The sequence below is a fragment of the Remersonia thermophila genome, chromosome 2 (assembly GCF_042764415.1).
Source record: "Remersonia thermophila strain ATCC 22073 chromosome 2, whole genome shotgun sequence".
In the NCBI taxonomy this organism is placed as follows: domain Eukaryota; kingdom Fungi; phylum Ascomycota; class Sordariomycetes; order Sordariales; family Chaetomiaceae; genus Remersonia; species Remersonia thermophila.
Window position 1 is genome coordinate 2,595,971 of NC_092218.1, and position 27,884 is coordinate 2,623,854.

At 61.3% G+C, this 27,884-nt stretch overlaps 6 protein-coding genes across 6 annotated transcripts; 3 read left to right on the forward strand and 3 right to left on the reverse strand.

Annotated features, from left to right (window-relative positions):
• Positions 1-705: 705 nt before the first annotated feature.
• VTJ83DRAFT_2161 (uncharacterized protein) lies at positions 706-3,733 on the forward strand (the record flags this gene model as incomplete). The annotated part of the gene is made up of 2 exons (XM_071008401.1): positions 706-901; positions 960-3,733. 2 exons carry the CDS (start codon positions 706-708, stop codon positions 3,731-3,733), a joined length of 2,970 nt encoding a protein of 989 aa, XP_070868701.1.
• A 468-nt stretch (positions 3,734-4,201) lies between these two features.
• VTJ83DRAFT_2162 (uncharacterized protein) lies at positions 4,202-5,932 on the reverse strand (the record flags this gene model as incomplete). Its single annotated transcript, XM_071008402.1, has 2 exons — positions 4,202-5,838; positions 5,905-5,932. 2 exons carry the CDS (start codon positions 5,930-5,932, stop codon positions 4,202-4,204), a joined length of 1,665 nt encoding a protein of 554 aa, XP_070868702.1.
• A 559-nt stretch (positions 5,933-6,491) lies between these two features.
• Positions 6,492-7,607, forward strand: VTJ83DRAFT_2163 (uncharacterized protein; the record flags this gene model as incomplete). Its single annotated transcript, XM_071008403.1, has 5 exons — positions 6,492-6,622; positions 6,695-6,736; positions 6,807-6,874; positions 6,977-7,125; positions 7,248-7,607. The coding sequence occupies 5 exons, from the start codon at positions 6,492-6,494 to the stop codon at positions 7,605-7,607; spliced, it is 750 nt and encodes a 249-aa protein (XP_070868703.1).
• A 1,343-nt stretch (positions 7,608-8,950) lies between these two features.
• Positions 8,951-9,292, reverse strand: VTJ83DRAFT_2164 (uncharacterized protein; the record flags this gene model as incomplete). The annotated part of the gene is made up of 1 exon (XM_071008404.1): positions 8,951-9,292. The coding sequence occupies one exon, from the start codon at positions 9,290-9,292 to the stop codon at positions 8,951-8,953; it is 342 nt and encodes a 113-aa protein (XP_070868704.1).
• Positions 9,293-18,190: 8,898 nt separating this feature from the next.
• Positions 18,191-20,523, forward strand: VTJ83DRAFT_2165 (uncharacterized protein; the record flags this gene model as incomplete). Its single annotated transcript, XM_071008405.1, has 2 exons — positions 18,191-18,508; positions 18,649-20,523. The coding sequence occupies 2 exons, from the start codon at positions 18,191-18,193 to the stop codon at positions 20,521-20,523; spliced, it is 2,193 nt and encodes a 730-aa protein (XP_070868705.1).
• A 2,772-nt stretch (positions 20,524-23,295) lies between these two features.
• On the reverse strand, positions 23,296-27,573 carry VTJ83DRAFT_2166 (uncharacterized protein; the record flags this gene model as incomplete). Its single annotated transcript, XM_071008406.1, has 2 exons — positions 23,296-23,882; positions 23,976-27,573. 2 exons carry the CDS (start codon positions 27,571-27,573, stop codon positions 23,296-23,298), a joined length of 4,185 nt encoding a protein of 1,394 aa, XP_070868706.1.
• Positions 27,574-27,884: the final 311 nt, after the last annotated feature.

A 27,884-nucleotide genomic window follows, 5' to 3' on the forward strand; every position in this document is an offset into this window, starting at 1 on the left:
CTCTCACAAGGGGAGGATGCTAGATAGTTAGTTACATGGTTTGGGGTTGGCTCTCTGCCCCGCCGTGGACGATGGGATATGCGTCCGTGGGTGTCTTGAATGGACGGACCCCTGCGCCTGAGCCTGTTCCTGTGCCTGTGGCGGACACGACGTGATCAGTAACGCGTTCCGTCTGTAGGTACAGTATTAATTGCTGTGTTTTTAAAAGGCCTGATCTAGAGGCGAAGAAGAGAGCGCGCGCCGCCTTGTGCCGCTGGATGGGTGAACATCTGAGCTGAAGCCGGCCGCACACGTCTGTCTCTTCCAAGCAACAGAAAAAAGGGACCGTTCAAATTGCAATCGTTTTAATGCAAACTCGAACTTGGCCATGCTCAAGTCTGTTGAGCTGGAGAGGAGAGGAGCGCCTCAACATGCGAGCGACGGGAGTCTGTCTCTCTTGGGGGAGCGAGTGGGCTGGCGGGGTGGATGCTATCGATAAGATAAGATTAGAGTTTGCACCCAGCGACACGGCTTGTGCCGCGTTGGAGGTCAACACACCATGACAAACTCAAACTCAACATCACCGGGTGCGCCAGATGCAGTAGCAGAAACGTAAGAAGTCAAACCCAACCCACCAAGAATTTCAACAAGAACACCTACAATTACGTTACGAAGCAACCCCCGGCAACTCGGTCATCCTCCCTCCACCACCCCTCGCCAGCCACCATGGCGAGCCTCAAGCGGTCGGCCGACTCGGATCCCTTCGCCGCCAACATCTCGAGCAAGGTGTACGTGAGGTCAACCAAAAGCGGCAAGGTCCAGAAAATTGTACGCGAGGTCTACCTTCGTCAAGATATCCCGTGTTCCTCGAGGTTATGCCAGGCCTGCCTCAGGACGGCTCCCCGAGATGCCGCCGGTCGACGTGAGACTGCTCCTCGAGCACAGCCACCCCGAGAACCTCTCTCTCTGACCGTGTCCAGTTGCCCCGTTTGTCCTCTCCGAGGCCCCCGCCGGCACCAGCGCATACCCCCAGGGTCACTACCTGGTGCCCGACACCAACATCTTCCTGACCGCCATGGACCTCTTTGAGCAGAGCTCGGCCTTTTACGACGTCGTTGTCCTGCAAACGGTCCTCGAGGAGCTGCGCAATCGCTCGCTGCCCCTCTACAACCGCCTTGTCAGCCTCACCAAGAGCGACGAGAAGCGCTTCTATGTCTTCTTCAACGAGTTTCGCCTCGAGACCCACGTGGCCCGTCTCGAGGGCGAGTCGGTCAACGACCGCAACGACCGCGCCGTGCGCCGCGCCGTCGCCTGGTATTCTCAGCACCTGGCCCGCACGGGCGCCAAGAAGGTGCCCGCCGTGGTGATGCTGAGCAACGACCGCGACAACCTGCGCAAGGCCAAGGAAGAGGGCATCCCTGCCTCCTCCCTGCGCGACTACGTCTCCCAGCTCAAGGACGGCGAGTCCCTGCTGGATATGGTCCCGGATACCGAGGACCAGGACGACGCTTCCTCCAAGGATAGGCGACCCGGCCAGCCGCTCTACCCCGAGTACTTTAGCATGTCCAAGATGATGACGGGCGTCAAAAACGGGCTGCTGCACCAGGGCATCTTCAACGTCTCGCCGTACAACTACCTCGAGGGCTCCATCCGCGTCCCCGCGTTTCCCAAGCCGCTGCTGATCCTGGGCCGCGAGAACATCAACCGCGCCATCGACGGCGACGTGGTGGTGGTCGAGGTGCTGCCCAAGGACCAATGGAAAGAGCCGTCGACCCGGGTCATCGAAGAGGAGGCCATCACCCAAAACGAGAACCCGGACGCCGAGGAGGCCGCGGGCAGCATCGTCAGCGAAAAGGAGCGCAAGGCGCTGCAGGAGGAGGTACGGCGGACGCACAGCAAGACGACCGAGGGCCACGCCCAGCCGACGGCCAGGGTGGTGGGCGTGGTCAAGCGCAACTGGCGGCAGTACGTCGGCCACATCGACCAGTCGTCCGTCAGCCAGTCGGCGCAGCAGGGACGCAAGCAGGACGCCGTCTTCGTGCTGCCCATGGACCGCAAGATCCCCAAGATCCGCCTGCGCACCCGCCAGGTGGCCGAGCTGCTCGGCAAGCGCATCGTGGTCGCCATCGACGCCTGGGACCGCAGCTCGCGCCACCCCATCGGACACCTCGTGCGGTCGCTGGGCGAGCTCGAGACTAAGGCGGCCGAGACGGAGGCCCTGCTCCTCGAATACGACGTCCAGTACCGGCCGTTCCCCAAGACGGTGCTCGACTGCCTCCCCAAGGAAGGCCACGACTGGCGGGTGCCGCAGAGCCTGGACGACCCGGGGTGGCGCGGCCGCGAGGATCTCCGGCACCTGCTCATCTGCAGCATCGACCCGGTCGGCTGCCAGGACATCGACGACGCCCTTCACTCGCGGCCGCTCCCCAACGGCAACTTTGAGGTGGGCGTGCACATCGCCGACGTGTCGCACTTTGTCAGGCCCAACACGGCCATGGACGCCGAGGCGAGCATCCGCGGCACCACCGTCTACATGGTGGACAAGCGCATCGACATGCTGCCCATGCTCCTCGGCACCGACCTCTGCTCGCTCAAGCCCTACGTCGAGCGCTTTGCTTTTTCGGTGCTGTGGGAGCTCACGCCCGACGCCGACGTGGTCAACGTGCGCTTCACCAAGTCGGTCATCAAGTCCCGCGAGGCCTTCAGCTACGAGCAAGCCCAGCTGAGGGTCGACGACCACTCGCAGCAGGACGACCTCACCAAGAGCATCCGCATCCTGATGGCCCTGTCGAGGAAGCTCAAGCAGAAGCGCCTCGACGCCGGCGCCCTCAGCCTGTCCTCCCCCGAGGTCAAGGTGCAGATGGAGTCGGAAACCTCGGACCCCATCGACGTCAAGACCAAGGAGCACCTCGACACCATGTCCCTCGTCGAGGAGTTCATGCTCCTCGCCAACGTCAGCGTCGCCCGGCGCATCTACGAAGCCTTCCCCCAGACGGCCCTCCTCCGCCGCCACGGCGCGCCGCCAAAGACCAACTTTGACGAGCTCGCCAACCAGCTCCGCGTCAAGCGCGACCTCGACCTCTCGGTCGAATCCTCGCGCGCCCTGGCCGACAGCCTCGACGCCTGCGTGGACCCCAAGGAGCCCTTCTTCAACATCCTCGTCCGCATCATGGCGACCCGCTGCATGATGGCGGCCGAGTACTTTTGCGCCGGCACCCAGGCCTATCCCGAGTTCCGCCACTACGGCCTCGCCTCCGAGATCTACACGCACTTCACGTCCCCCATCCGCCGCTACGCCGACCTGGTCGCCCACCGCCAGCTGGCGGCCGCGATCGGGTACGAGGCGATGCACCCCGCCGAGCGCAGCCGCGGCAGGCTCGAGGCCGTCTGCAAGAACATCAACGTCCGCCACCGCAACGCCCAGCTCGCCGGCCGCGCGAGCATCGCCTACTACGTCGGGCAGGCCCTCAAGGGCAAGGCGGCAGAGGAGGACGGCTACGTCATCAAGGTCTTTAGCAACGGGTTCGTCGTGCTCGTCCCCAAGTTCGGCATCGAGGCGCTCATCCGGCTGCGCGACCTCGCCGAGCCGGAGCCCGCGGCCGAGTACGACGCCGAGACGTACACGCTGCGCACCAGCGGGAGCCGCGAGGTCGCCATCGAGGTGTTCCAAAAGGTGCGCGTGCGCGTGACGGATCACAAGGACGAGGCGACGGGCAAGAGGGGGGTGAAGATGGAGCTGTTGAACACCTACTAAGAGATGGAAAGAGAGAGAGAGAGATGTGGAAAGAGGGTGATTGATATCCATGTGTCGCGGGATGGAGGGGGTATATGGAAAGCCGTGAGCGGTACGAGACGTCAATGCCGTATAGAAACGAATGTCAAACAAGCCTTTGTGTGCACCCGGTGCAGGCAGGAAATGATCCACAAGCCTCATCATGTTTCGCATCGATTGCCATGCTGGTCGTCGTCGTCGTCGTCTTTTTTTTGCCCCTGAATTGGACCCATGTACCTTACTACTGCATATGAGAGAAAGAGAAATTCCCTTTCTCTTCGATGGTCATTTTTGACGCCGTAACGCCCTCACCGGTGGAATCAATATCACGACTAGAAACCACAGTCCTTTTCTTTCCCCCCCCCCCCCCTCCCCTTCCCATCCTCATCGGGAATCGAAGAATGACAGACACAGACAGGATCGATCGACGACGACGAATTACGAGGTACCTCACGTTTGCATCTCCTCATCTCCCTTTCCCTCCTCTTCTTCATCCCCCCACAGCCCCTCCAGCTTGAACTCCTTGGCCCACTCCGTGACGATCACCTTCTGGTCGGCCATCACCTCCTCCCCGGCAACCTTGACCGTGCCAGATGCCGCGGCCGCGTCGGCAGCGGGAGCGGCCGGCGGGTCCGTCCAGCCCTGGATGCGGCCATCCCTCCAGTCCGTAACGACGGCCATGGCGGCGGCCGTCAGGTTCGGCACGCCGCCGCGTCCCAGGCGGCCGCGCTTGCGCGCGACCTGGACGAGGAAGTCGGTGGTGGCGTCGCCGGTGTTGGGGTCGGCGAGGAGCGGGGGCAGGTCGTAGACCTTGGCGAGGTTCTCCATGAGGGTGGGGCCGGCGGCGGACAGCCGGCGCAGGAGCAGGGTGACGGCGGGGACGGGGTCGTCGATCTGCTTGGGCGGGATGGCGTTGAGGAGCACCAGGTGGGCATGCGCCTCGGTCTGGTTCTTGGGGATGAAGGCGGACGAGGAGGCGGTGGAGGGGAAGACGATGCCGGGCGAGTCGAGGAGGGTGAGGCGCTTGTCGATCTTGACGGCGCGGATGGAGGTGGTGACGCCGGCCTCGGCCCCCGCGGGGCAGGCGGCGCGCTGGCCGCCGCCGAGGCGGGAGAGGAGGGCGTTGATGACGCTGGACTTGCCGACGTTGGGGTAGCCGATGACGCCGACCGAGATGGCGCGCTTGAGGTTGCGCGAGGCGGCGTAGGCCTTGAGCGCGCGGAGGAGGGCGGCGCTGGTGCTCTGGACCGTCATGTCGCGGTGGTTGAAGGTGTGGGCGTTGGGGGCCGGGTTGGAGGCGCGCAGCGGGAGTGTCGGGAACGAGCGGCGGAGGTGGGCGAGCCAGCCGCGCAGGACGGGAGGCGGGACGAGGTCGATCTTGTTGAGCACGAGGATGAGGCGCTTGCCGCCGCCGGCCGCCGCCAGGACCGCGCGCTCGACGTCGCGCGACCGCGTGCCCTCGGGATCGCGGGCGTCCAGCACGTAGAGCACCACGTCGGCCTGCTCAACCACCTGCTTGAACACCTTGTCGTAGGCCTTGCGGGAGGTAGCGCCGCCGGGCACCTCGATGATGTTCCGATCGCCCTCATGCTCGCTCTCGTCGTCGTCATCGTCGTCGTCGTCGTCCTCCATCTCGTCTCCGCTCCGCAGCTCGCGCTCGTACTGCTTCGCGGCTTTCCTGGCGCTGGCGACGAGGGCGGCGAGGGGGTTGGACTCGTCCACGTCGCTGTCGTCCTCGTCCATGGCGTCATCCGAGTTCTCGGACCCGAAATCCTCCGACATGACGTCGTCCTCCGCCATGCGGTCGTCCTCCTTGCTCTCATCGGCACCGTTCCCGGCGGTGGTGGCGGCCTTGGCCAGCTCGCGCCGGCGCTGCTGTTCCTCTTTCCTCCGCTCGCGGTCCTCCTCAATCTTGTGCAGCAGACGCTCCTTGTACGGGAACAGGTTGGGGATACCCGGGTCCTTCTTCAGCTTGCTTCGCCATTCTGGGTTCTTCTTGGCCAGCTTCCTCTGCTTGCGCTCCTTCGCGGCGGCCTTCTTCTCGATCTTGTGGCGAAGGCGGGTCGTCCTACGCTTCGACTTGGGCTCTGCGTGGGGGGAGGATGTATGTCAGCAATGCGAACGAGATGCCGTAACGATTGGGTGATACGAACTCTTGGGCTTGTTTATTGTCCCTGCCATGATTGAAAAAAAAATAAAAAAATCAAAAAAAATCGAGATTGCTTGTTCTCGACTGAGGTGTAGTGCTCTGAGCTTGAGCTCACAACCTTCCGTCCAAAAAAAATCCAAAGACATCGGCGGGTTGGAAAATTTGTGCCGGCTTTCACCGCCCCAACGATTATCTTATCTTTGAGCGTGCCCCACCGTGGGTCTCCTTGTGCGTCTAAGCAGTGTCACAGGGTTAGGGTTGTAGGAGCAAGGCGGAGTTGCCCAATACGGCAGTCGGCCATCTTCTCATGTCCTGAACGTCCCTAAGCAAAAAGCCCAGTTCCACTCCGCCCCAAGGCATCAAAAACCCGGTGATTCCCCTACGAATGACTAGCGTTCGGGCTTCCGGCTCTTCGTATCCCGCTCCGGAGAATTTGTGAATCTGCAAGAATCCCAGCGATATCCTGGAAACTGGCCGTTCTTGATCCGGCCTCTCTTGTACTGCCCACTTACACTCTCGCCGCGTCTCTGAGTGTCTTCACACGCATCTGGGACTGAGCTCCGACGTTCATCATACCGAAAAGACCAAAACATGGGGAGCACCGGACAGGGAGCGGCCGCCTTTTCGGCGGCCCCTGAAACGGTCACGTTCGACGGCCTCTTGTTTGACATGGACGGCACCATCATCGACTCGACCAGCGCCGTAGTCAAGCACTGGGAGGCGTGAGTTTCCCTGGAATCCAGATGCGCGGGCGGGTTGGCAAGCTAACACAAAACCCTTTTGCGTGATATCAGAGTTGGAAAGGAAATTGGGGTGTCCCCAGAAGTCATCCTGGAGTGAGTTCCGCGGGAGCCCTGGCACGGGTTGAACTCGTTCCTCGGCGGCTGACCTCCGGCGTGTTACCAGAACTTCACATGGCCGGCGGAGCATTGATATGCTCAAGATTCTCGCCCCGGAGAAGGCAAACTGGGAGTGTAAGTACTCCTCGTGTCCCTACCCTGCGGTATGATCCGGATCGCAGGGCTGGCACATGACCCCGTTCTTCAACCTGACCTCGGAGCTGACCTCTGCCGCAGACATCCAGCACATGGAGGGTCTTCTCCCAAAGCTTTACAGCGACGAGGCCGTCGAGATCCCCGGCGCGAGGTCGCTGCTCCAGGACCTGGTAGCCAATTCCATCCCCTGGACCATCGTCACGTCGGGAACCATCCCACTTGTCACAGGGGTACGTTGAATTCTCCGGTTCACCCAGGTCAAAAAAAAAAAAAAAAAAAAAAAAAAAAAAAAAAAAAAAAACGCCGCCGCCAAAGGGGAACAATCAAGTCACAAACCGCTCACTCGTTCTAGTGGCTCAATGTCCTCGGCCTCCCTACCCCTCCCCACATCGTCACGGCCGAGTCCGTCGCCGAAGGCAAGCCCGACCCGTCGTGCTACCGGCTCGGCCGCGAGCGGCTGGGCCTGGCCGACGAGGGTAAGCGCATGCTCGTGCTCGAGGACAGCCCCGCGGGGATTCGCGCCGGCCGCGCCGCCGGCTGCCGCGTCCTCGCCGTCGTGACCAGCCACACGGCCGAGCAGGTGCTGGCCGCGAAGCCCGACTGGGTCGTGAAGGACCTGTCCTCGGTGAGGCTGGTGCGAGCGGTGAACGGGGCGGTGACGTTGGAGATTCGTGATGGGCTAGTGGCGGAGAAGGGGAGCGAAGCACGGTAAGAAAGGGGGGGGGGGGGGGGGGACTGGTCCCGGATGTCAGTGTCCGAGGTCAGGCTGTGTGGTTGCTATGTGGTTTGATACGGCTGGATGGATTTGGTTACGTCAAGATAGACATGGATACCTAATTATAGGATTGGTTGTTGTCTCGTGGGTTTCTTGACCGTCCGCCGGCCGCGACGGAGCAGGAGCAGAGCGAACTGTCCTGCGACATGCACGCGGCGCCACCGGAACGAAAGAGACCCGAGGCGAGACTTTTGTTCTCGAACACTTTGAGAAGCACGTTAGTCAACCCATGATACCGGCGACCATTGGCCACAATGACCTCACTCGGCTTCTACGTCTGCTTCCATCGCCCCCCCTCCCTCCTCCCCTCCCTCACAACCCCAAGCCCTCTGCTTCTCGCACTCCAGACACCGGGGTTGACCTTGGACGACTTGGTCTCACGACGGTGCCTCTTCAGCCTCTCCATCTATCTCCAACTGTCTCGGACCATCCTTTGCCTCCAGCGGGACATACTGTGTAGCTTGTCTCGATCTCCCCGACGATGGATCACGGGGGGGAGGAGGAGGGGTTGAGCATGGAGTTTGGGTGGGAGAGAAGACGGTGGTACGAGCCTGTTCGTCTCCGCGCGCAGTGCTCGCCCGAGCTCGTGCATCGTACCTAAGACCGGCTATCCAGGCCGCATGGAACAGAAACCACCGTCTGCTTAGGCACGCCAGCATGGGGTTGGCTCTAATACCGTGTATGTCTCGTCCGCGATGGCTGCAGGGACTCTACTCAGCCAGAGAGCGCGCAAAGGATAGCTGGCCAAGATGGAGACGCATGAGACCTTGGGTTCCTTTACAACCTGAACTACACAGTGTGTCTGACCTCCAGCCAATGCCTTGTCAAAACCACACCTGTACACGGCAGACTGGCGTGGAAAAACTCCTTCTCCCCCATCTCTTCCGATGGCAAGCCACACAACATCGGACCGAGTCCCGAGCGAGACCGAACACGGTTGCTTCGCCAAAGATGGCTTCTGGACCTTCTGAAGCCTCGGCGGGTTTCGCCAACCAAGTCTCGGATCGGGCTTTTTTTTCGTCCCCTCGCGTTCACACAAAACGTCGGACCAAGCACACCGCTTGGGAGCCATGGACGTCAAAGGCGTGGAATGTCTCGCCGCCTCCCCGACGCCCATCGTATCCGTCTTTTTGGTCGTCCCGCTGGTCGGTGAGCCCGCCCGTCCCGATCTTCGCGTTGTGTCCCGCCCTCCCAGAGTGTCGGGTGCTGTACGGCGTACATGGGTGGCTCGGTGGCTTTTTCTTATCTGTGTAACTATGTATGCTCGTTGCCGGGTGTTGCTATTGCTGTCGTTGCCAAGGGTGGTTATGCAGAATCATGCATATGCGCTCTTCAGGTCCCCGGCCTGGATCTCTCGCCATCCCGGGCTGAAAGGGCACAATCATGCATTTTGTATTTTGGCCCTGGACGCGTCGCCACAGGATCGGGACGTAAGGGAGTCGGCTCGTCTTGCAACCCAGCGATCTTTGTTTTTCGGGCCACACATTTGTACTTGGTGCTTCTGTAGCATACCAGAGCTGAAGAGCAGCATCCATTCGGCGTTCCAAGCAGCTTTCGGAACCCATCGCGCTGCGCTTCCCCATTCTGAGCGCGAGAAGGAACCTGTCTGTGCCCCCCCTCATTAGAGCAACGTTGGTTGTCTCTCAGGGCTTCCCAGAACGATGGAGAGAGCTCCGTCAGAGGCAGCGAAACCGAGGCGGTGATACGATGCGTTCTGCGTGGCGTTTTCTTGCGCAAGGGGGGGAGGACGGGGGGGGTAGGGAACCCCCCCAGGACCCAGGCAACAACTAACTAACTGGTTAGTTACTGGGTCCCGTATCTCCGAGATTCAGACTCGGTGTGCGTGGTACATACCTACATACGGTGCTGCGCAATCGGAATCGGAGCCCATGAGCACGTTTCGTCGAAGCAGAGGCTCGGGGGCTCATTCTCTGTGCCTTGTTTTGCAACCCAATCAAGCAAGCAAGCAAGCAAGCAGGCAAGCACTCGCTCTGATATGGTCCGAGCCACCCGTGTCCACACTCTTCCGGGTGGTTTTGGCGCCGTCGTTACAAGTTGGTTTCTTGTCACCCAACAAGCTCCCCCACCTCCCTGGAGAGGCGAGGTGGGGGATTTGCCCGCCAGGAACCCAAAGCACGGTGTGTGCGCGTGCTGTTTAAGCGACCTGCGGCCTTGAACTACGACTCCAGCGATTCACGTTGTGGGCGTTTGTCGTGTTATGCGCGACATGATGGACCCCGTCCATTGAGGCTCAACACCAACCCGGGGGCTTTAACGGTCAAGGCTAAGGCAAGTTTGATCTTTAAACGATGCTGGCCTCGAACTAACTACCGAATATCGTGTGATGCTGCAAAGGCCAACCATCGTCCCGCTCCCCCACGTTGAGATGTGACCATCTTGCATCGGGACTTGGATTCCGGACAAGCGAGAGCGTCTCATCAGTCTGAAAATCCCTTACAAGTGTACACAGTACAGCAGGAGCCTGATATTCGCGGTATGGCCGTGAAAAAGCTTAACTTGCAACCCCTCGTTTCAACCGCCCGACCGGCGGCCGTCCTCCAGGGCAGAAGCAGAGTAACTACCGCAGTACTGAGTATGTAACAGCGGCTGGCAGGCTGGCAGGCGCCTTTGCATCCACCCTCCCCAAAGGTTTCCACCAAACCCCTTCTAGCAGTACACGAACCAAGCTGCCATCCAGCAACAACCCGGAAGCTTTTTTTTTCCTCGCTTGTAGTACGGAGTAACGTTTATCTTCACGCATGTTCGCGCAACGTCCCCGAGCCCCTCACCTGTGCGTATTCCCCGCCCCCTGAGGGTCCAAGACAAGCCGCGCACTGCTCAGGAGAATGGATCCGTGCGGATCTGCCGCAGGGATGCCGCGTCCCCGGGTCCAGTCGGGACGCACCCCCGGGAGGAAAGTGAGGGGAGGGGAGGGGGGGGGAGGGGGCCACTTTGCTTGGTAGTTAGCGTACTGTGTACTGCGTATGTAGGTGCAGCCACGGGACCGGCGGACAGCCTGGAAGTGAACAGAAAAATGCCCTCCCACCCGGCGACGCACCTGACTGACCAGGGTTGTCTTGTTTTAGGCTGACTCTCTCCCACGCTTGCGGCTGCGCGCCGAGCGCCCCATGCTTGTGGGGACTCGTGGACGGAGGACGACAGGGGGGGAAAACCGGGCTCCCCTTGGTCAACACGTGGCTTAAGCGACCGGTCGGTCCCAGACCGGAGAAAGGGTGTAATCTCGCTACCGTTGACATTGCTGGTTGGCTTGTGATGGGGTGCCAGGACAAGCCAAAGAGGCTTGGGTAAAAGAAAAAAAAAAGAGTAAAAAAAGAAGTAAACTTTGACCGTTGTTCGCAGGGTTCCTTCCATGCGACACTGCAAACTGACAGATCGCATGTCATTGATTGTGTACGCAGTACGTACCTGTGTGGTATGTACATACGGTGTAACCAAGTGGTTGAGTATAGTAGCATGTGTCATGGAGACACAAGGAGACGGGAGTTTCTACGTACAGCATGTAACTATAGTATATCCCGGGCTTTTTACGAGAGAGTTGTGATGTGACAACTCTGATATCGTTCACAGGATAAGGTCCTTTGGACTGAGCCAACCCCGAGCTTGTCGTGTCTGTCTGCACGGGTACATGGGCAACCGTCGGCAAAAGATGGCGTTAACGGCAGTTGTTGCTCAACAGACGTGCCGAACTCACTGATCTTTCGGGGTCGACGCAAGCCAAGCTCCCACCATGCAACTGGCTGCGGGCTGCGGGCTGCGGGCTGGCAGCAGCGTGACTGACGGATGCCGCCCGTAGGTGGTGGCGGTTGAGGCTTCTTCGTAACAGCTGACTAAAAAGACCCCAGGTGTCTACCCCCCGTCTCTCTCTCCCTCCCTCCTTCAGGCTGCAAGGCTCCCGTTTCCTGTTTTCTGAGCCCTGCTGGCCGACCGCTCTGCTGCTGCTGCTGCTGCTGCAGGCGGGGTGGTGGGCAAGCATGCAGCTCGCGGTTCGGGGCCGGGGAGCAGAGGCGGAGGCTCCGGACGACGAACCAGGTGCTCTGTCTGGCCCGCTCTTGCATGCCAGCGCCCTGTGGCGAAGGGTGTGTGGGTGTGCATTAGTGAGTATCTGTGTGTGCGTACCGGCTGGCTCGGGGCCTGATCGAGCCAAATCCTCTCCATGCGTCCGATGTTCTGGCCTGGCGCTCGGGATGGCGGGTTTGCCGAGTGGCTCGGCGGACAGATCAGCCACACTGACCAGGAGGGCCTTTTTCAAGGTCGTGCAAGTGCTGTTCAGACCTAAACGTGAGCTCGTGATAGGTTGATTTACTAGGTGCTGAACCGAACGTTGCCTGCTGGGGCGATGCTGAGCTGGAGCCCGCGTCTGTGATACGGGCTCCGTTTCGTGCAAGCCATCGCGGGGCCTCATATCACAGCAACTTACACAGTATGGCCAGCGAGGAAAGGAGATGAGATGCATCTCATCTCCCAGCAACCCCCGAGGGAGTTCTCTCAACGACGCGGCCTCGTCCAATGAGCCGAGCGGGTACAGGGGCCTGGCATGTGCTGTGTGGGGTCACTCACAAACCATCCCCCCCCCCCCCACTTCCACCCCCGCCCCCAACCCCCAAAGCAGCCCAGTCGTCGTTGTGGTACTATAGTACGATGTAAGTAGTAGGAGTTGTTGTTGTTGTTGTGGTCATCGTTGTTCTTCTTCGAACAACTGTTCTTCATCTAGTACCATGAGAAACGAGTGCTCGACGTTTTCGTCGCTGGGCACTTTGTTGACGGTGTTTGGTTTCTCCCTAGAGATCGGACATATAAACAGGGACGACGACATGCAGGCATGTACGGTGCATACACGTGGAAATAGGAAGCGAAGCAGGATGCGATGTCACTCCAGTTCCAGGTTTTCACTTTGGCCGGAACCCCGCGAACAGTTTGGACTGATCGCCCCGGCTCCGAGGGCGAATCCGACACGGGACGAGGGCGGGCGGGCGGTTCCCATCGGCCGCCCCCCCCCCCCCCCCATCACACGGGCCCCCACCGCCCAAACGACAAGCGCAAAACGTGACTGGTCGGTCGGGTTCATCCCGTCTCATTTCGTCACCCAAGCAAACGTGTCGAATGGGAGAGGAAAGGGTGAAGACCCGGATGGGATTCCGGTCCCTGTCTGTTTGGTTGTCTGTTGTCGTTGGGCCTGTTGGTTCCTCAAGCGTCGGGAAGAAGAAACAAAAGGAGGAACGGACCGAATGTCAAGTCAGGAGCGACAACAACGCCGGTCATGACTCGGGGGCCTGCTCTGGGCGTTGTTGTTGTTCAGGTGAAAGCTTGCTAGAAAGGGTAAAAAAAAGGGACATGCGAAAACTACGCTCCGATGCTGTGCAACCACCCAATGGTTGATTTCCGTTGGCGCCCGCTTTTTGGCGTCGAGGCAAGGCCGGCGACGTCCCGATCCTGGACCTAAAACGTCAGCCTTTCTCCATATCTCGTCCGTTCAGCACAGTGCACCATCGTAAGATACCGTACACTCCTTGTAGCGTACATACACAGTACGCAGCAGTCCCGTCCTCACCGGACCTGGGCGGGCGCCAGCGGCGGATGGCGGGCGGCGGGCGGCGTCTCGCGTTCGTTTTCCGCCGCTTCCAGCCCTCTTTGTTGGGGGGGCTCTTCTCCCCGTTCCCGTTTTCGGCATGCTCACAAGGCCTTCCCGGCGGAGATGCTGCCCGTGTAAGACATCATGACATCCGAGCACCTCTGAAGGGGCTCAGCGGAGCGCAGCAGCCCGCCAAAGATGGTTGAGAGGGGGGGGGGGGGTTTCAAGGCAGCGTTGCAGCGAAGCTCAGCGCAAAGGCCAGGCTCGCCCAACCGTATGTAGATTTTCACTTCAAGGTTGCCTGGCGCTCAATGCCGTGGGCTGCCCGTCGTGCACCCTCCCATCGCCAGGACCACCTCACATGAGAGCAGCTTCGGCAGCGCGCGTTAACGTTGTTCGGCAGCGCGGCCAGCCGAAGCCTTGGGTCGCAGTCGGGGATGACAGAGGTGGTTCGCTGCGCCATAAATAGCAACCCCCCCAGCAACAGCACCACCACCACCACCACCCGCCGCCGCCCAGCACAACCCACCAGCGGCCATGACACTTGGATGACACGCATCAGCGGGCCTCAGCGTAGTATCCGGGCGCCGAGCGACTTTTGTTGGCCGCGAACCCCGTGATGCTCCTGATTTGTGTAATTCTCTGGGGCGTCTTTGAAGCTTCCCCACCCCCAACAACGAAGACGCCCGTCAGCCACGCAGCCCGCCAGCCAACCAGGCCTGGGTTCTCCGGCCCGGACATAAACTTTCCGCTCGTTGTGCGAGGAGGTCGAGGCTAGCTCGCTGCCAGGTAGCTTTCGCAATCTTGGGCTCCGAGGCGCGGTTGTGGGCTAGAAGATAGCCCGCCCGACAGCCCCGAGACAACACCCTCTTGGCTGATACGAATTATCCCGTCTCTGAAGGGGAACGCATGAACGAGCGCCGGCTCTGGGCTCATCCAACGTTTGTACCGGCATTCCATATCACACGCAAGCCGACAAGGCGCGCGCGCGGTCGGGCGGTGGAGCGGTTCGCCAACCGTCTCTGGTCCAGTCCATCCCCTTGCGCTACCCGTTGCGCGACTCATGCGCCCCCGCAAGTGGACACGGATCATCCAGGGACAGGGACGCAGGGCTATCGTGAGTGGAGGTTCTCCACAGCTCATGTCCGGCTACCTGGGTCCCGCCATGACGATGGGTTTTGGCGACAAGGAGAGAAAAAGAGAGAGAGAGGAGGGGGTGTTCTGGTCGAGAAGCGAGCCATTGTGATTTGCAGCTCATTCGGGGGCTGAGGCTGCCTCGCGTTGCTGCCGTTACCGCTGTGCATTGTTAGACGCTGACGGTGATGCGGGCACCTGCAGCCCCCAAGATGAGGATGAGAAGGTTGGCCTGCGAGCGACAGCGCTGCGGTCGCAGCAGGACCTCATTTCCCAAGGCGTGTCGCCCATGTCGGGTAACGTCACTGAGTTTACTGTGTAGTGCACATCAACGCCAACGCCAGCGCCAACGGCGCGAAGCATCTGGTTTGCACTAGAACCCAGGACCGGGGATTCCAAAGCCTTCTCGGCCATGCTGGGGGATGCTCGCAAAGGAAAAGGGGAAAGGCAAAAAAGTCGGACTGCAGAATTCGGAATTCAGGGCCAAGGAAGTCCCGGATGCCGTCGCTAACCTTACTACGTTAGTGGACTGGAGACTGGAGATTCGAGACTGGAGACTCGAGACTGGAGACTAGAGACTGGAGAACCTGAAATCTCCCACGGGAGGTCATCACAGTATGTACACTCCCTACATACACTGCACTATAGTACTGCGTATGTATACACTTGCATGCTGCGTACACAACAGCACTCATGCCCCATTTCCACAGCAAGTTACTTTTTCTTCGGCCTTCTCCTTTTTTTTTCGTTTGTTTGTTTATTTACATTGTTATTTATTGTGTGATGCCCAGGTGAGAAGGGAGAGAAAGGCAAAAAGCAAAACCCCATCTGAGGAGGAGAGGCGAACTCTGTCAACCCCGACTGCCCGGTCCCAAAAGCCCAGCCCCTGAACGTTGACATCGGACGATTTCTGTTGCTTCTTTGTCTCTCTGCGACGTCGTTTGGTTTCAAGCCGTCCCTGGCACAAGAGCATGTATCATGGAGAAGAGGAAGGGGGAATGGGAATGTGGGTTGCTAGTTGCTAGCGTATGTACATACAGCGGGTCGCTGGCCGCTGGTAGTTATCGCCCGGCGTTGTTCACGTTGTGTCGACGAGGAAAAAAAAGGGTCACGGCGCGTTGCCGGATGTGGACGGCTCGAGAAACCCTGGAAGTCAGAGAACCCCATTGTCACCTGAGCCCATCTGACATGTGGGTCTCACTGCAGCCGGGTCTTCACGTGTTGGCTTCCGAGACAGGCTGCGCAGGGTACCCGCACAGTGCGCCATCCAAGCCCTGGCAACCACGCCGCCGCCGGTACCGACCGACTGGCAGAAGGGTTCGCTTTCAGGGTTAGCTCCCCCAGATTTCGACACGCCAAAGCCTCGCGAGAACAAATCGAAGCCTTCACGCCAGCCAGCCCAAACCCAACTCGGCACCATCGTCGTTCTCTCGTCAAGGATGTCAACGCCAACCGACCCGCGCCAAAGCATTCCTTCGCCATGGGGCTTTTTTTTTAATCATCGCCCGGGTCTAAGTATGTATGTAGGGATGTCGTTCGAATGCCTGTTGCTTGGCTTTTTTTTTTTTTTTTTTTTTTCGAATTTTTCTTTCCCCTCCTCCGACGGGGGTGTCTGATGCTTTTGTGCCGCCGATGCCGCACCCCGTCAGGGCGTCTCCCCTGCAGCAGCCCAGCCCAGCCAAGCATGCAAGGCCAATCGCGTTCATCAAGTGTGCTCCCGGGACCGGTCTGCCCCAGGCGACTCGTTGGGACGCGCTGCCGGCGTCGGGCTTCCCCCCCTCCCTCCCCTCTTGGCTGGGTCGGGTTTGGCCCTGTCCACGCCATGCCGCAGCCCGATCGATGCCTGTCGCTCTCAGACTTGAAAGGGTTCCTCCGTCTGGCCGGCTCGTCTCGCATCACCTTCGGGCAGGGCGGTGTTCTTGGGGGTTTGGTTTGCTGACTGCGTTTGCAACCGCACCAGAAGGGACCCTCGTCTCACCCACGTCCCACCGGACGCCCTTCCGTCCTCGCACTGAGTGGTTCCCACTGTGTTGCACTCGTGGTGGGCTGGATCTTGTGCCATGTGCGACCTGTTGCATCTCCGCGCCTCGTCCCTGGCCTGGTCTGATGTCAAGGCGGGGAGGGGAAGAGAACTCGTCGTCGCTCGTCGCCGCTCGTCGCCGCTCGTCGGACCAGGGCAGAGCCTGTCTCGACAGGCTAGACAACGAACCGCACAGGCTCGCCGGGAGGAGAGGAGGGAGGGAGCGCCGCGAAGGGCTGGGCCCGATCCAACAAAGCCGGCGCCGCAGCGCCAAAATACATACATGCATCATACTATACATACCCATCGACCATCGGCCGTATCTGACTGACTGAACATTCCCGCCAAGAGCCAAAGGCGCTCGCACCAATCCCGTGGCTCCCCGTGCCATCCCTTTGCGCCGCCGGTGGGACGGCCCCGAGGCAGGCAGCTGGGCCTCCGTCGCATCGCCTACTACTGTACAGTACGCAGTACATACATACAGGCCCACAGGGCGTGCCTGGTGGTGGTTTTCTCGCACAAGACCTCGGGAACTTCGTGGCCCGGCGGATTGGGCGCCCCCCCAGCTGGCGCTCCACCTGCAGCGCAGCTGAAGGAGGGCCTGTTTCCAGGTTCCCCTGCTCATCCAGCCCGGTTCCGCAAAGTCACCGCACAGGACCACAGCTCCCGTGTCGCTCTCCCCTAAGCCATGCGCCCATGCCTCCCCCCTGTCCTTGGCACCCTGCCACCCTTGTCGAGGATCATTCGCCGCAACGACACACGCAAACACCCATACCCACAACGAGCATGCCAGCGGCACTGTGCACTCCTCTCAGGCACAGCAGGGGGGCCGGACGGTGAGCTGCTGCACTGCGCACGCAGAGAGCCCAGCGTTAGGTGGTTAGAGGAACCGTCCACCGTAACCTCGCTGCTTCCCCACACCCACCGACGAGAGGTTTTGTCTTCCCTGCTCGCCGCCTCGCTCGCCGTGCCCTCTGCCTGGTTCCCTAGGTACGCAGTACCCGCTCTTCTCGTGCTTGCCCTCGACCTACTTTACTTACTACTACAATAGGTAGATTGGAACTTCTCAACAAGGACGAGAAGTCATCGACCTGCAAAAGAGCAAAGCTACCTAGCGCTGCCGGGAGCTACCCATCTTACACCACCACCACCACCACCACCACCACCACCTCTTCCTCCCGTCCGCACACCTCGCATGCATCTCGCCCGCTGCCGCTCTCTCTCACCCTCCCCACAACCACCCACCAAAACAAGGCCGCCACTCATCTCACACCACTCCCACCCCCCCCTGCTACCCTTCCCGGGACCCAATTCGTTCGCTATCTTAAACAGGTTTAAACTCCCCCCCGTCGCGACGCGGTGGTTACCCTTCCTCTTCCCGGCTTGGCCAGCGAACCTTCTGTTGTTCTGTTCTCGGGTCCACACCTTCTTTTTTGACACATCCATCCTAATAACACTGGGCTGCGCCAAAGATTCAGGCGGCCGTCATTGCGCCGCCCTGTCCAACCCCCAAGTCACTCCTTCACGACGCGCGCCTCGACGTTGTCTTGCTCCCCAACAACCCCAGGCCATCCCAGGCTATCTGACGGCCGTTCCCGTGTCCTAAAGACGTGGCGGAGAAGAAGCATCGGGACGAAAGCGACAGGGCCCAACGACGTGTCCGACTTTTTCGAGACATCCTGCGGAGGAAGAGCGCGTCCCTGAAACGCCCTGTCGCAAACCGCAACCCTCCACGAAGCCCGTTGCCAAGGGCAGAAGATCCCAACAGGTCCCGCCATGGAGTTCATGGACCCTTATCGCCGGCGCTATGCGGCCATGACCGTCCAACCTTTCGCCGGTCAGCCTTCGGCGCCCCAACCGCCTGCCCAGTATCCGTACTGGAACGTGATGGCCTACTACCAACACCAGCACCGGGCCGCCGCGCTGATGGGCCAGGGAGCCATGCACCTGACGAAGCCGGCCGAACCAAAGCCGCGACTGGCCAAGGAGGAGGTGGAGCTGCTGGAGCGCGAGTTCGCAAAGAACCAGAAGCCGAGCAGCAGCACCAAGAGAGAGCTGGCCGAGCAGATGGGCGTTGAGGTGCCGAGGATCAATGTAGGTCTCACGAGAAGAGAGGAAGGAGAAGGCGGCGGCGAGAAGGAACACCGGAGAGGCTGGCTTGCCGGTCGCGTGTGCACGTGTGCGCATGCGGGTGGTGGGCGTTAACGTGCTCGAGCTAACACGCGGAATGGCAGAACTGGTTCCAAAATCGCCGCGCAAAGGAGAAGCAGCTCAAGAAGACGGCCGAGTTTGAGGCTCAGCAGGCCAGGGAACGCGCCGCCTCGGAGGCCAAGTCGAACGCCGGACAGGAACAGACGACCGCCAACGGCACCGAAACCGACCCTGCCAGCAGCGTACAAGATCATCAGCAAGGCCAGGGCGCCGAGAGCCCCGATGCCCACAATCACGTCTCGCCCACGACGGAAGCCGCCAGCGATCCCGTTTCTCGGAGCCCTCTGCAGACGACAGCGCCAGCGCCGGCGCCGGCGCCGGCGCTGGCGCCAGCACCTTCAAGCGACAGCCCGAGTAGCTCGGCCAACGATGGCTTTGCCCACGCTAACTACACGCCAGCCGAGGCCTCATCAGCAACCGCCCCCGACATGTCCAAGCCGGCAGAAGGCCCGGTCTTCGCTGGGGAGTTTGGCGAGACGCACCCGGCCCACGATGGCTTCCAGCAGCAGCAGCAGCAGCAGCAACAGCCACACCAGACGCCGTTTTCCTACCAACCCTCAGAGGCAGCCAGCCTCAACGTCGAGGGCTTCCAGCAACAAGCGTTCAGCGCGCTGACGCCGCGAAACAACAGCGTCACCGCGCTGAGCGACGCTTCGGGTGCCTTCAGTCCGTTCTCGGAGCACGATTATTTTGCCGCGCCGTCCATGCCGCAGTTCCCGTCGGACATGGTGACCGCGGCATCGACACCAGCCATGCACGCCGAGAGCAGCAATCCGCTCTTGAGGCATGAGACGTCCATGGAAAGCCTGGCCCACTCGGATGCCGTGTCGCCCAGCAGCTCGATCCCAGACTCGCCGCTGACCCTGGCGAACCTCCGGTTCAAATCCCCGCCTCCGCCGGCCGACATTGCGTCGCGGCGCAAGACTCGGCGGCCGGCCCCGCTGGGCTTGCCGGCGCTGAGAGCCGGCGGGTCAGGCCCCAAGACGGGCATCGAAATGCCCAGGCGCTCTGACACGGTCAGCCCCATGAGGCGCATCTCGTCGGCAACGGGGCTCAACGGACGCATCCAGAAGCCCTTCATGCCGCCGGGAGGCCCGCGCTCGCCCTTCGCCATGGACCGCAACAAGGAGGCCCTCCTGCAGAGCCTCCAGGAGAACCAGAACCAGCAGGCGGCGGCGGCAGCAGCAGCGGCATCAGCAGCGGCGGCGGCTGCGGCGGCCAGCATGCCCACGCTGAACAGCGCTATGGTGCCGCCTCCCATGAGCCAGGAGGAGATGCTGGCATCGGCCGTGGCCGAGTCGGCCATCGGCGGCGGCGGCGGCGGCGCGCACGTCTTGGATGACGAGCAGGGTCCTCCGTACTCGTTTCCGTCGCTGTCCGCCGTGGACGGTCTGCCCCTATACGCCACCAGCGGCGTCGAGCCAAGCACCACCAAGTCGCCTCTCGGCACGCCGGGGCTGTCTCTGGGTTTCTTCCAGGACTCTTGCTTCCCGGGGTCCCTCGACAACAACGGCTGGGGCGGCTACACGCAACCCGACGAGCCTCTGCCCACCCCGAGCCTCTGCAGCCACGGCGGATCCGAGCTGGAGTTCTCCATGGCCGCCCCGCTGCCGGGCTACGTCGCCAGCCAGCCCGTCACGCCCTCGTTCCCGCCTCCCGCCGTCGCCGCGGCGGCCGCCGGCATCGGCCCGGCCTACGGAGGCTTCTTCGGCAGCGCCAGCGCCCCGAGCGGCATCGGCTGCGGGCCCACCGAGTATCACTTCCCGGATTCGACGCTGTCGTCGTCGTACCCGGCCGACCGTTCGTCCCCCCTTGCGCCGCTGAGGGGGCCGAACAAGCAGTTCCAGTTCGCCCAAAACATCACGCCGCAGGACTTTAACGCCGGCGACAAGCAATGACGGGCGGAAGCACGCAAACGATACCTACCTATCCGGCTCTCCCACTTCGCCCCTGTCTTTTCATCAGAAGGGGGAGGGGGAGCGAAACCGTGTACAACCACCATATCAACCCATGATTTTCTCTTGATTTCGGCCTTACGTTACGTTGCCGTCTTCTTGGTGCCTTTGTTTGGCGTCGTTGGCTGTCCTTTTTTTGGTCTTTGTATTTGCATTCTTTTTTTTTTCTCTGTTTCTTTTTCTTTTGAGGCGAGGTGCGACTTTACTACCACGCGGGCTAGCTACGTACGGGTCCTGATGAAAAGAAGCAGCAAAACGCATGCCACCACCGGCTTGAGCAAAACGGGCACGGGCGCAACATGAAGAGAGTTCTTTTGTCCTTGTTGACTGACTTGTTTGTCACGCACACGCACACGCACACGCATACACACACACACACACACATACTCTCTTTCTCTCTCTCTCTCTCTCTCTCCGTCTCTGTCTCTATCACTCTCGCTCTTTTTTTCTTTGTTTCGTTCGTATCTTCCTTCGCTCGTTCTTTCTTTCCTTCCTTCTTTGTTTTTCTTCTGTCTAATGTAATGATAAACAAACGGGAAAAGGCGGAATGTTCTGGATGCGAGGGACGAGGAAAGCGGTGAGAGGGTTCCTTGGTGTCTTGGTGCTTGGGTTCTTTGGGAGGGGGTTGTTTCTGGTCAAGTTCATGCAGGAAAGGTCTGGAGGGAGTGAGGCAAGGGAAGGAAAATCTTGGAGGAAACAGCGCTGGATGGAGATTCCGATGCCACTACCTAGGTGCCTAGGTGTTCTCCTAGGTACTTATATACGTATACCCCCCTTGGACTGCGCTGCGAGGAGCTGGCGGCGCAAGCGATCCACGCCAGGCAGAGATCATGTAGCTCGGCCAGAGGAGGCGGGCGAGGAGAGAGAGCAGATGATGGAAGTGAAAAGACAACTCCTCGTTTTTGACACTGTTCACCTCTCACCTATGTCTTGTCCACTGGTGGCGTGTCTGTTGAACATTGCTTGGTGTTTAGAAGGAAGGGAGAGAGAGAGAGAAAGAGAGAGAGCAGGCCATTCCTTCGTTGATCCATCCATCCATTTATCCATCCATCCATCCGCCCGCTCATGCGGCCCGGTGCTGTCCCGCCTTGGTTCGCTGTGTGCCCCGTGTCATTAGCTCGCTATCGCCTACGCTTCTACCATGCTCAATTAGGCAGGTCGTGACCTCGGGTCATCCACGACGGAGATGGCACAAGGAACGGCCCGTGCCGTCGTTTGCCGTTCCTTTGTTGTACTCGCTCGCGACCCGTTTGTTTGGTACCTACTATATAGTACATACCTACCTAGTAGTACCTGCCTACCTTGCCTTACCTTACCTACCGTACTTCTGGTACGTGGCGTACCATGTCAACCAGGTTGTCTCGCTTTCCGCACGGCTTCGTGTAAGGTTACCACATTGCTCGCTTCCCCCTCCCGCGCACCGTACACGTCACGTCACGTACACGACACCGCGCGCAACACGAGCTCCCCGAAAAAAAAAGGAAAAAGAAGAAAAAAAAAAAAAAAGAGAGAGAGAGAGAGAGAGAGAGAGAGAGAATGTCTGCGTGTGTTCTATGATGCATGCTTTTTTTTGGTTTGTTTGTTCCTCTTGGATCCTCTTCATCGTCAAGGAAAGGGGGGGAAAGGGAAAGGGAAAGGGGGAATGGCCTCGCTCGGTCCGGCTGGATTCTGTTCGGTCCGCCCGCCGCACGCGAAACTCGCCAGCCGCCTGCCTATCTGAAGCGCCTTGCCTTGCCTTGCCTCCCCCCTACCTCCCCTCCCCTCCCTACCTTACCTACCTGAGGTAGCTTGAATGCAATCGACATTCTGCGTGGGGATACGGGAGCGAAGATGCGGCTCGGCTGCCCTGGCACGGCCCCGGCACGGCCCCGGCACGGGACGGGGACCACAGAGGACGGGTATGCCGCCGCCAAAGATATCAAGGCTGGTGCTCGGGACTTGGTACTCTGTGCTCTGTGCTCTGTGCTCGCGCGCGGACATGCGGACGTAACCCCCATCGCTGATGGAGTGCCACTGAGTGCCTTGTACACTTATACGTGCATCCATGCACCATAGAGATGACACGACACACACGCCTTGCCTGGGCCCGAGATTCCTACCATGGATCAGCAAGGTATGTAGGTAGGTCAGGTCAGGTCAGGTTAGGTTACGCGGGGTAGGAATATAGCCAACTAGCTACCGAGCTGTGTTCTGCTTCTGGATCTGGTGACATGTTTCTCCTTCACAAACACCCGGCAATGCTCTGTGTGTGGTCCGGTAGGTACGGACAGTGCAAAATCATCCCGCCGCTCGGCACTTGAACTCGTGCATTATTTCCAACCATGGCAGCATACCACTAGATACCTGATACCTGACCTCATACCTCCCTGGTCCACCGCCCATCACCATTACCCCCCCTCTCCCATCCCAACCTAAACCCGAATACCAAAATGAACATGATCAGAGAAAGCCAACCAAAACTCCCACCCTGAACGACATACAGCCACCCAAAACACACAAAGTGACGCCCCGGCGTACTTTCATCATCCCAACGAATGAACGAACCCCACGCGCCCCTACAGAGAGAAAAAAAACACACCGGATAAGAACGCCCAAACAATGAGTCAAGCAAATGGAGAGAAGGAAAAAAAAAAGCGGAGAGAAAAAGACCAACCACACACGCACACCCACGCACCACCCAAAGCCTGTGTGGTACATTACATACAACCAACCACGTTAGCACAGCCCCGCCCCCGCCGCATCCAACGGGCCGGCCAGCCCTAGGCCCTGGCCCTTGACCGACGGGGTCGCCGCCGCCGTGCTGCCGGGCGTCTCCCTGATGAGCCCGCCGGCGTCGCTGCTCGGCGTGGTGGGCTCGACGACGCGGTTCCGGATCGCCATGATCCACTCGTGCTGCAGCAGCTCGACGGCCGTGTCGCGCTTCTTGGAGTCGCGCACGAAGCACCGCTTCAAAAAGTCGATGCCCTGCGGGCTGAGCTGGTCGGGCGTCGGCAGGGGCGGGGGGTTGCCCTGGGCGATGTTGTACATGATGGCCCACTCATTGTCGAGGTTGGCCCAGGGGCGGCGGCCCGTCGCCATCTCGAGGATGACGCAGCCCAGGGACCAGATGTCGACGGCGCCAAAGTGGCCCGGGTTCTCGCCCTTGATGACCTCGGGCGACATGTACATGGGCGTGCCCGTCATGGACTTGTTGGGCTTGGTGCTGGCGAGGTCCTGGACGAGGGTGCGGCCCTGGCGCGCGATGAGCTTGGCCGCGCCGAAGTCGACGTACTTGATGATGCCGTTGTGATCGAGGAGGATGTCTGGTGAGGTTGGTCAGCTGTCACGTTCAGGGCCACGGTCTCGCAAGCACCGAGATGGAGGGAGAGAGGGAGGGAGAAAGAAAAGGTGCTTACTTTCAGGCTTGATGTCGCGGTGGGCAATCTTGATCTCGTGCAGGTAGGCCAGCCCCTCGAGAAGCTGCAGCGCGTACACCATGATGACCTGCTCGTCCTCGATGCGGCCGTGCTCGAGCAGGTTGGCGAGCGAGCCTCCCGAGCAAAACTCCATAAACATGTAGACGCGGTCGCGATGGACCTCGATGCCGTAGTACGAGACGACGTTGGGGTGGTCGACCGTCTCGAGGACGCGCATCTCGTCGCGGATCTGGCCGGCGATGTTGGGGATCAGCTTGGGATCCTGCAGGCGGATCTCCTTGACGGCCATGAGCTGGCCCGTGTCGAGGTTCATGGCGGCGTAGACGTTGCCAAAGGTGCCGCCGCCGACAAAGTGGCCCAGCTGCCAGCGCATGGTGAAGTTGGTGGCGTTGGACGAGAGCCAGGCCAGCGAGCGGTCCACCTCGTTGGAGGCCTCGAGGACGCGGCCCATGGCGGAGCGCCCGAGCAGGATCTGGCGGCGGTGCTCGTCGATGCGCGACAGGCCCTCGAGGCGGTGCTCCTCGACGTAGCGGGCGGCCGTCTCGTCGTCGGCCTGCTGGCCCTTGTTGAGGCGCTTGAGCTGCGACATGAGGGCGTCGGCGCGCTGCCTCTCGGCCTGGGCGGCCATGTTGGAGCGGGCGCCCATGATGTCGAAGTGGGAGATGAGGAGGGCCATGCAGCCGGCCACCTTGGCCCGCAGCCTGGCGTACTCGTCGTCGCCGAGGGTGAGGATGTGGCGGTCGCGGGTCCGGACCATGGCGAACTCGAGGGCCTGGACCGCCCAGCGGAACGTCTTGCGGTCCGACGCGACGCAGTCGTCGCAGACGAAGCTCACCCAGTCGAGGGCCAGCTTGGTGAGCTTCATGTTGTTCATGGTGCGGCGGTTCTTGTCCATGAAGAGCAGCGAGCGCTGGCCGAAGTCGGTGGCGAAGATGAAGCACGTCTGGATCAGCTCCTGGCAGCTGAGGCCCTGGGTCTGGCGGCGGATCGTCTCGACGCTGTCCATGAAGGCGTTGGAGAGCTTGAAGGCGACGCGGCGTATCTCCATGAGGCGCATGTTGACCTTGCGGAGGGCGGAGCGCTGCTCGACGATGAGGTCGACGGGCATGTCGATGGCGTCGAGGAAGGCCTTGCGGGCGTTGACGAGGCGGTCCCGCGAGCCGCCGGCGACGAGCCGCAGGTGGCCGCGCTTGATGTCGAGGGGCTCCTCACGCACCCCGGCCAGGTGCTGCTTGGGGCCGAACCAGGCGGGCGGGTCTTCGGCGCGGACGACGAGGACGTAGGGGTTGGTGGGGTCGTCGGTGATGGTCTCGTACGAGAAGACGTTGAGGAGGCTCTGGATGTCCTCGTCGCGGCCGTGCAGGGCGGGCGAGGCGAGGATGAAGACGCCGCTGTGCTCGGGGCTTCCCGTGAGCACCTGGAAGTGGCCCGAGTCGACGAGGCGCTCAAACAGCTCCTGGAGGCGGTCCGGGCCGAAGGCGATGGCAAAGTCGCAGGCGTTTTCGTAGCTGTCGTTGAGCATCCTGGCGAACCGCTGCAGCATGCGCTGGCGCACGCGGACCGAGTCGAGGATCTGCTTGTAGCGCTTGGTCATGTCGGCGACGCTCTCGCGGGGGCGGCGCTGCAGCTCCCGCTCAAAGGTCTGGCTCAGGCGGTTGAGGGCCTTGTAGGTCAGGGCGCTGAACTGCTCGGCGACCTCGACGTCGCCGTGGGCCAGGTGGCTGCCGATGTCGTTGCAGAAGCCCCACTCCTGGAACAGCAGCTCGGCCTCCTTGAAGGTGTTCTTGTTGCCGCTCAGCTTCCAGTTGAGCATCTTGAAGTAGTGCTTGAGGGCGTCGAGGACGACGCGGTCAAAGTCCTCGTCGATGCAGGGGGGCAGGTCCCAGCCGGGCTCCGGGTGGGCGATGGCCGTGTACTCGGACTTGATCTTGATGGCCAGCCTGAGCAGGACCTGGAACTGCGAGATCATCTGGTCCTGCATCAGGGGGCTCTGCTGGGTCGTGTCCTTCATCTTTTTGGCGTAGGCCAGGCGCACCTTGATGATCTCCTCGACGAGGCGCGAGGGGAAGCCGATCAGGGTCAGCAGCTCCTCGATGTAGGGGGGCAGGTGGCGCATCTGGAAGGCTTCGGCGTTGGCGATGAGCGTGCTCTTGGCCTTGGCGATGACGGTGGAGATGCCGTCGAGCATGCTCTTCTTGCGCAGCGTCTTGCCGTCGCCGCCCGGGTCCTCGTGCAGCGACTTGAGGCCCTCCTCCTTCATGAGGCGGTCGAGGAAGGACGTTTCGTCGTTGAGCTGGCCCGCGACGTCCTGGGGCCGCTGGAAGTCGAGGTCGTCGTTGCCGACCCACTTCTTGAGGATGCTCAGCTGGGTGTTGATCATCTCGTTGACGTTGTGCCACGAGATGATGACCTTGCACGCCTCCTGGTACGCCTGGAAGGTGGCGGGGTTCAGGGCGCCCGCGAGGCCGGCGCTCGAGGGGAAGAGGCCCTCGATCTTGTCGATCTTGGCGATGGCGTCGCGGACCTGGTCGCCCAGGGGCTTGCCGGCCTCGGCCTCGCCGGCGATGGTGAAGTTGATGACCTCGTTGACGGCGCGGTCCAGCGAGGCGTGGGCCTCCTCCACCACCCTCCGCTGGACGGGCAGGTGGCGGCCGAAGGCGCGGGCCCGCACGCCGAGCCAGAGCTCGGCCTTGTAGGCGGTGCTGCCCACCTCCTCGTCGCCCGAGCCGATGATGCGCTTCTTTTCCTGGCGCACGACGTCGCCGGTGAGAACGGCCTGGAGCATGCCGTGCCACTCGAGCCTCTCGCGGTTGTGAGGGTCGGCCCAGTCCTCGGCGGTGACCTGGTTGCCTTCCGAGTGCATGAACATGATGTGGGAATCGTCGTACGTGTCGAGCGCGTGGCCCTCGGACGAGGGCGTCTCGCCCTCCGAGTCCGAGTCGTACAGCTCTCCGGAGCCATGGGCGTCGAAGTAGTCGTCGGCGGTGCCGACGCCGCCGCCGACGCCGCCACCAGGGCCGCCGCCGGGGCCGTAGTTTTGCTGGCGCAGCCTCCGCACGTACTCGCGCTCCTGAGCACGAAAGGTGGACGAGCCCGAGGGCCGCAGGCGCGGGGCGTCCATCATGGGGAGCCCGCCGGAGGCGCCAAAGGAGGAAGAGGGGCCGGGCTGGCTCGGGATGCGCTGCGTGTGAGGCTGGTACGTATGGGACGGGGTCCGGGCCGGGGCGGTCGGGCGCAGGGGGCGCGAGGGGGCGGCATTGCCGGGATACGGGGTCGGTTCGACCGTGGTGCGCGGCGTGCGGGAGCTCGGGGCGGCGGCGGCAGCGGCGGCAGCGGCGGTGCCGAAGGCGGACGAGAGGGACGACTGGGAGCCTCCGGCGTGGGCCGTGTCGAGGTGGCGGCCGAGGGAGGGGGCGTCGTCGGGCTGGTCGGGCATGCGGGGGCTCCAATGGCCTCCGTCGAGGGCGGCCGAGGGCGACGAGGTGTCGGGGCAAGAGCAGGTCTTGGACTGGTCGGCCAGGACGTCGTCGTCGGGGTGGGAAAAGCGCACCGTCCTAGGGGACGGTTCGTTGGACATGGTTGATGGAGGGAGTGGGGGCGAGCTGCCGGTGGCAACTAGCGGAGGAGTCGTGGAGTTCGTTGGCGTAGCACCGTGGCGGCGATCATGGGGCAGCCAAGCTATGTGGATTGGGGACGCTTCGAGAAGCTAACGTGGCCACGGGGGATGGGCATCATCAATGCCGTTGAGCTCGGAGAGAGATGTGACGGGGATTGTGCGTGTTGTGTGTTGTGTGAGTGTGTGTGGTGCTTCTCTCTTTTTTTTTTTTTTTCGTCTCTGCCAAAGTTGGGGGAGGAGAGGGGCGGTAGCGCAACGTAATGAGTACCTCG